Source organism: Sinocyclocheilus grahami, unplaced genomic scaffold (assembly GCF_001515645.1).
Source record: "Sinocyclocheilus grahami isolate Dianchi unplaced genomic scaffold, SAMN03320097.WGS_v1.1 scaffold795.1, whole genome shotgun sequence".
In the NCBI taxonomy this organism is placed as follows: domain Eukaryota; kingdom Metazoa; phylum Chordata; class Actinopteri; order Cypriniformes; family Cyprinidae; genus Sinocyclocheilus; species Sinocyclocheilus grahami.
In genome coordinates this window covers 17097-25463 of record NW_015505974.1, presented here as the reverse complement: position 1 = coordinate 25463, position 8367 = coordinate 17097, and the positions used below count along the sequence as shown (strand labels likewise).

The 8367-nt window shown below is 37.4% G+C and overlaps 1 protein-coding gene across 1 annotated transcript in view; it reads left to right on the top strand.

Moving 5' to 3' along the window:
• LOC107561868 (testin) overlaps window positions 1-7493 on the top strand; it is a 13370-nt gene extending 5877 nt beyond the window's left edge. Inside the window, exons 3-7 of the mRNA XM_016246382.1 lie at window positions 27-543; window positions 2455-2856; window positions 5098-5313; window positions 5613-5771; window positions 7041-7493. Coding sequence (XP_016101868.1) covers window positions 27-543; window positions 2455-2856; window positions 5098-5313; window positions 5613-5771; window positions 7041-7235 — 1489 coding nt within the window. The 3' untranslated portion in view covers window positions 7236-7493. The remainder of the gene's footprint in view (window positions 1-26; window positions 544-2454; window positions 2857-5097; window positions 5314-5612; window positions 5772-7040) is intronic.
• The last annotated feature ends 874 nt before the right edge of the window (window positions 7494-8367 follow it).

Here is an 8367-nt window from a genome sequence, read left to right as displayed (position 1 = left end):
AAAAAATCTGTCTCCCCTTTTAACAGAAAGATTTGTCGAAACTGCAAGTGCGGCGTTGAGGACCATGACGTGCAGCTCGATACTGAGGAGAATAAGAAGGTGGGGAAGCTTTTTGAGGACACCAAGTACACAGGCCTTATAGCCAAGCTGAAGAGAGATGGCATCCCATCTTATAGAGGCAACCAAGTCACCATCTGCATCCCGGCCAGCACCGTCAGCACTGCTACTCCTGTTCCTGCTGCCAGCTTTATCCCCGGCTCCAGCCAGATCTCTGCTCCCAGCGCCCAGCCTGCTTATTCCCCACCTACTGCTGCAGTTCACTCCCCTGCTTCCCCTGCAACGGGCCCTACTGCTGCCCCAGGAGCAGGCCACACTGCTGCGTCAGGGCCAGGCCATAGTGCGGTTTCGTCTGCTGCCACCCCAACTAAAGGCCCTGTTGCTGCCACTACTGTTGTTCCATCCCCTACCCCAGTGCCTGCCAAAACGGATGTGGTTAAGTCCGTTACCTATGAATGGGCTCCACCTGGGATCAACCAAAGCTTGGTATATTATGTTATATTATATATTTTTATATATTTGAATATATTTTTATTTTATTTTATTTATTTTTTGGAATTTATGCTTGAGGGTGAAGTTTTTAATTTTACTTTAATACTTAGATCCACTAGAGGTCCTTCTTCTCCACTTCATTTTTGAGACTCCTTTTTTTAAAGAAATAATCTAATAGCAGAATATTAGAAAAACAATTTGCATTTATTAATTTAGCCAATTAAAATGAGGGAAAAATAGAGCCTTTAGCAGTTATGTTAAGAGTTATTGAATTATTAAAAACTACTTAAAAAAAATATAATTCTTTTGCATTGCTGCATCAAAAAAAATACAATAAAGTGCATAAGTTCTTTTAATTTTAATTTTAAAAATGTAGACCTGCATAAATCTGTTATTTTTAATAAAAAGTCTGTTGCAAAACTATACATAAAAAAAATTGAATGATTATTTTTAATTATTATAAAATTTGAAATAAAGATTTTTTGGTATTATAATATATATTTATTAGTGCTGTCAATCATTTAAAAAAACAACTAATTAATTGCACTTTTTCTTTTAAATTAATACCGAATAATCCCACCTAACATTAAAGTTTTTAAATATACTGTTATATTGCAATAATTTCACATTCAGTCTTCAAATTAATGTAGAAACAACATACAGTATATTTTTAATATTTGTTTAATGGCATCTTTTTTTATGACTGAAGGCGAGTATGACTGATACCAATCCTACTGATGTCTATAGGAAAATTTATTTTGTCCCCTGATATTTAACCATTGGCTATAACCATTCAACATTACAGTATAAATGAGAGCTATAAATATTAACATTTATTAGAATTTAAAAAATAACAACTTCTAATTTACAGAAAGTGAATATAAAACAATCTTCACATAAACCCTCTATAATAAATGTAATATTTACCTTTGTCCTTCAGCAAGTAGCAAATATACAAAAAAGTAATAAAGTTATCAACACTAAATTCTAAATTAAATATAGATTAAACTATATGTAATTGAATATAGATGAAAGCAACAAAGTTATTGATTTACTCTTTTTTTCTTTTGTTCTTTGATTAACAGACATCACAGCAGCTGGGTTATTTAGGTTATTTGGCTGCTATTACTTTAAGAGCTGCCGCTGCTGAATGTGAAGCAGATCTGACACGTATGCTCGTAGTTGCATTCGCACTTTAATATGAAATGATACAGCGCGAGCCACTGAACTTGTGCATGCAATTTAAGAGCATGTGTTACAAGCACAGTATGACGGCTGACAGGACAGGAAAATTTATTTTTACTGACCTATGACCTGACAACATCTCATCTGATCACAGTTCACTGTTGTTCTACTGAAGCTGCCACATCACCTGTACCGTTTCCGCACTCGTTTGACTCGCGCCTGGCTCTGAGGCGAAGTGGAGTGCGCGTCTGAAAAGTCTACTGTTTAATGTGGTCGGAAAGATGTTCTGCGTCTAAATAAATGCAATTCTTGTCAAGAAAAAAGAGACCGAAGCAGCAGTTGTAAATGGGGTGGCCACCCTAGCCCCGCCCCTGCGTTAACTGTGTTAAATATTTTTAACACTGTTAAATGGGAAAAATAATCACCTGCATTAACACGCTAATTTTGACAGCACTAATATTTATTAATTCAGTTATCATAAAATAATTATAACATTTCTATTAGAATATCCAAAATAAATGAAAAAAAAATGTGAGGAATACTTCACCAAGAATGAAAGTCCTGTCATTTACTAAATGTCCTGTCACTCCAATTCCATACAATTTTGTCATTTATTTTTAAATATTCTGTTTCACTCAAAAATACACCACATTACAAAAGTTAAATAGGTTCCACATCTAATTTCATATTAACCAAAAAACATCACTTCTTTCCTCTCAGGCTCTGCGATACATTGAGCTTCTGCCTCCGGAGCGGCGGCCCATCGCTGGTACGGCGGGAGCAGATTACCGTAAGAAACAGATGGCCAAACAGCTTCCCGACCATGACCAAGACCCAGAGCGCTGCCACGAACTCTCGCCCGGTGAGGTTAAGCAAATGCAGCAGTATGTCCGCAAGTACAAGGACGAGGCATTGGGCGTAGGCGACATCACCCTGCCCGAAGAGATGGGACAGCAGGCAGGTATGGCCGGGGAAAAGGGTCCTCAAAGCCTCGGGGCAGGAGGGAAATCTGGTGCTGGAACAACAGGGACTTCTGGAGACAAAGGTGATGCTGTTGCTACAATGGGAAAAGTTGGCTCCCCGGGGGCTGGGATGTCACCCGCTGGACCTGTTGGTAACTATGTACGTATGCCATTCCTACATACATGTTTTGCTAAATGCAACTCCGTTTGTGAATGTTGATTGTCATGGATACATTTTTTATTACATACAAATAGCTTTTGTAACCTTTCTGTTCTCATTATCCCTTTACATCTTAATGACTCTCAGTCTAATTTCTAGGCATTTAAATGTCACCATCTATTAATGAAAAATCCCCTTTGGAGCTGTTGAGCAGCTGTATTTATTTCCACCACATGTGCGCTACAGGAGTCGAATCGTTCTCCAGCGCTTATCTCTGGATTCACTTGATTAACATAAGAGCAGTTCAGATTCTGCCAAGCCTGTGTTAGTCAGGCAGTTGGAATGAACGTTATGTTCTTCCAGAGATCTTCATAAATTAACACACTGTGGTTATGTTCAAGCTCGGGTGGATTTTTCCAAAATCTATTGTAAGCATCTGAAATCTCATGGTGGAAACATATGCATGCCATCAGCCTAATGTTTTTGCCTTTTTTAAAGAGATAGTTTACCCCAAAATGAACATTGTGTCATTGTTTACTCACCCTAATGTTGTTCCAAACCTGTTATACTGTTATCTTTTTGCCTGGAACACAAAAAGAGAATTGAAACCATCTTTACCAGCTCTATTCTTTAGAACAACATGTCATAGCAATCACATTTGTCAAGCTCCGAAAAGCACTATAAATATAGAATCCGTTTATTATATTTGAAGTCTTTTGAGTTCAAACAACAACAACTTTCAGATGAACAAAATTAAATTGTTGTTATTTAGTGAAAATCTTGCCCTCCGCTGCAGCTTTCCAATCATATATTCCAAAAATAGGTTATTGCATACATAGTTATAAATATGAGAAATAGTCTTTATTGTGTGAAAAAAATCTCATTGAGATATAAAGTCATAAATACAAGAAATCAGTTATGTGAAATAGTCACATTATGGCATGTAAAGACATAAATACGATAAAAAGTCATAGTTACGCAAAATAATCAGATTGCATGAAAATGCCATAAATACGACAAGTCATAATTAGGAGATATAAAGTCATAATAGGAGAAATAAAGTTATAAATCTGATATATAATGTGATAAATGAGAAGTAAAGTCATTATGCAAAAGTTGAGATATTGAGATGCAAAGTCATAAATACTCAACAAAGTCATAATTAGGAAATATAAAGTAATATTGTGAGAAATAAAGTTATAAACACGAGAAATAAAGTGGTGATTATATTGCTGAAGATATAAAGTCATAAATACAAGTGTCATAATTATGAGATATAAAGTCATATTTTAAGTAATAGTTAATTGAATAAATTCATAATTATGAGATATAAAGACATATTGTGAGAAATAAAGTTACAAATATTATAAATAAGTGGTAATTGTGAGATATGAAGTATTAAATACAAGATGTCATGTTATGAGCTATAAAGTCATACTGTGAGAAAAAGTTATAAATATGAGATACAAAAAAATAATGAATGGAGTCATAATTACGAGATATAAAGCCATAAATATGAGAAGTCGTTAAGCAAAAGTTACATTCATAAATACGAGAAATAAAGTTGTAATTACAAGATATAAAATCAAATTCTGAGAAATAACATTGTAAATGTGAGAAATAAAGTAACTATGAGATATAGTCATATTGTAAGTGTAGCAAAGTGGGTAGTTCGGGAAGAAGGAGAACCGGCGAACATGAAAGATTTTAATAAAATAAACAAACACAAAACAAAAGTAAAGCGGCAGCCCCTCGCGGACGACTGCCGCACACAAAACACTAAATAAACTCCAGGCCTGGTCCTCTCTCGTCTTTCACTTTCGTCACTCCTCTTTATCCTTCCGGAGCTCCTCCGTGAGACTCGAGACCGATGAGTGGTGCAGGTGTCGCTCATTATCATTTCCTCCACCGGCCTCGCTCCGTTCCCACGACTCTCAGCTCCGACCCTCTCGTCACAGTAAGATATGAAATCAGAATTAGGGGCGAGAAATAGTTACACTATGTGATATAAAGAAATTTGAATCTTGGGTGTATTCCCTAAACTTTGCAGGTTTTTATTAATTTCCATTATTTCCTTTTAATTTTTGCTAAGTCTTACTCCACCGGGACTGATGAATTGCTAATGTAAATGCTCTCTGGTTTTGTTCATTAAAACCAACCTGCCCCCACAGTGTTTTCCCCCTTTCATTCTTCACTGATGTTTCTGCCTAACTGAACTCATCTCCGGATCTCTGCCCACAGTCATGTCACCGCTGCCAGCTGCCCATGAAGAAGGGTGAGCCGGCGGTGTACGCAGAGCGGGCAGGCTATGATAAACTCTGGCACCCGGCGTGCTTTGTGTGCTGTACCTGCACCGAGCTACTGGTGGACATGATCTATTTCTGGAAGAAGGGTCAGCTGTACTGTGGCCGCCATTACGGAGACAGCGAAAAGCCTCGATGTGCAGGTTGCGATGAGGTGAGTGGAGGCAAATTAGTTCACATGGTCAATGTCACAAATTTGCTTACATTTGATTAGTGACCTAGAAATAGTGCAGGATCTCTGCTTGTTTGAAAACCTTAAAACTTGGATTATTTCCAGGTTTAAATGAATTTCAGTGTCATCTCAGATGTTTAGACTTTACCATATGTTTTGTGTTAAAATCTCAAACGATCTTAGTAAAATAATGAATGTAATTTTGCCGAATGTTGTTAAATGGTTTTTAACATACCATATGCACAGTACTTAGTGTGTGTATGTGTGTGTGTGGTCTCCAGCTCATCTTCAGTAATGAGTACACCCAGGCTGAGGGCCACAATTGGCACTTGAAGCACTTCTGCTGTTTTGACTGTGACTGTGTGCTGGCTGGAGAGACCTACGTCATGGAGAATGAGAAGCCTGTTTGCAAACCCTGCTACATGAAGCACCACGCTATGGTAAAGAGAAGACATTCCTTAATTTCTCTCCCTCTCTGTCTCTCTGCTCTATAAAGATGACCGTGACTATGTGATATATTTAGGCCAGGGCCTTGTAACTGAAGGGTTCTTTTAGCTTCTTATTTTTAAAAACTCTTTTGCATTTTGTTTTGTTTTGTTATAAAGCCATATTGTGAGAAATAATAGTATAAAAATTTGATCTATAATGACATGAACACAAGAAGATATATAATATCATAAGTATAATTTATGAAGTATTTGTTGCATTGAGATATAGTCATAAATACAAGAAATAAAGTCATAATTTAAGATGTAAACATGAGAAATAAAGTTGTAATCATATAAATGAAGTCATAAATACAGGAAGTAACATCACAATTATGCAAAATATATGAATTTGAATTGAATTTGTAATATTCAGATTTGAAGTCATATATACAGGTAAAGTTATAATTATGCAAAGTAGTGATAAGATATAAAGTCTTAAATACAAAAAAAAATGTTTTTTGTTTTGTTTGCACAACTACTTTCAGGAGTATCTTTTTTTCTTTTGAATATTTCTTTTAATGTTCCTCATAGAAATTAATAGGTAACTAATATTGTAACCATGAGTTTTTATATGCATGCACAATTAGATTCTCATCCTGCTGTGTACTCAAACATTTTGATTGCAAATATTGTATATTTCTTGTAATTCCCATGCACATTAATGCGTTTTAGGATTACTCTTATCAGCACCTGCAACAAGAGGCCATGCAGTGTTACATATTTCATAACCATTTTATGGTGCCCGGGCACAAACAAGTGAAACATTTAGAAGCTAGTTTTACAAACCCTCACATTGTCCAAGTATCATTCATGTCACACCTAAATGGAAGTGAATTCCTGCTAAGCCTGGGCTATTAAAACTAACAGCCTCGGCATGTGTTCGTCAGCCATATTAGTTCAGGAGCAGGTGAAGGAGATTTAGGAAGTGCCAGTGACATGATAATCAGAGCACAGGGAGGGTGGAAGCGCACTTAATGGAGTCGTGTGATATCGGACACCACCGATCTCTCTCAGCGCCTGCCTGAACTATGACACAGCTCTTATGACTCATCAGCTTAGGAAGGAAAGGTCAGATATTCAAATAGAGCAGATTTTTTTAATATTTTACTGGGTTAATTGTGCCTGTAACAAGTGCAATCAAAGACATTTGTGAACGAATCAAACAAACAAATTTGTTATACTACTTCTTGTGAAATTATCTGTATCCCTCTGCGTTCACAGTGTTGTGCGGCCTGTCAGAACCCCATCGAGCCTGAAGCTCAGCGTGTGTCGTACGGAGAGCACCACTGGCACGCCGAACCCCAGTGCTTCCAGTGCTCCTGCTGCTCCAAGTGCCTTATGGGCCAGCGCTTCATGGCCATGCAGGGCATGCTGCTGTGCTCCGTGGAGTGCAAGAAGAAGATCACAGCCTCCTGAAGGAACATCTAGGATTATTTTTTTGGAAAAGTGCTTAGAGCACCGCAAGGCAGTTTCTCCCTAATGCAGTACACTAAATATATAGTTTTATTGAGAAATTAATGTATTTGTATGACTAATCTTAATGTTTTTCCAAGGTCCCATTTTTGGGAAATAATAAGCAATACGTTGGAGCAGCGACTCAAAAAGTGTTGTCAATGTGATTCTTTATTATTAATGATTTAGTATTAAATAAACAGAAGCAATGATGGCTTTTGTTCTTTGGCTACTGAAAAATCTATTTTACTCTCATTTTTTGCCTTTATTATGACTAAAATTGCACTTTATTTTTTCCGTAGCTTTCACTTTGTAATCCAATAAATGTTTTGCAGTAATATGAATAGATTTTTTCCCCCATGTGAAGTGGTTTAACTATGTATCCAAATATGTATTGTTATTATGACGTACAAGTTTGGGATCTCAAGGGACAGGTGTTACGTTCATGTTAATGTCTTGACCGTTTCACACCATTGAAAATTCCAATCCAGGCCGGCACTTTTAGGGAAATGTTAGTCCTCCGCGTGTTGTCTTACACTTAGCTGTGGAAACTGGGCACAATTCAAGGAAGCCCGGTTCCATTGTCTCTAATGGCAGCGAACTTAAGACTATACCGTCATTTCCTCCTATCGTAACTGTCCGCATTCACACGAGGGGCTCGGCTGCTTCACCTCCCCTCACCTCACGCCACTCTAGGGTGGAGTTTTGCAGGAGGGAATTCTTTCCTTCAATGTCAGCCCCTCGTGCAGTAACTGTAGGACAGAGATGATTGTTGATTTGTAGCTCCCCGGGGTGATGAAACCCAGATGCAAAGCGTTGCTTCTGTTTAGTGAAACTATAGCACAGGCCCCACACATGAAGAGTCAAGACAGGACAGGGAGATGATCCAAATCTCTGGAAGATCCTACTGGTGACAGCAGAAATGTGACAAATAGGATCCTGGAATTATACTCGTTACTCGCAAAACAGTTGAGATTGTTTGTTACAGACACTTGAGAAATTACAATATGGAAAAATATGGATGTCAGGGATCTGCTTGTATATATATTCTGGCTAAATATGCAGTGGTGCCTTTTCAACCTTAGTTTTAAAGCGT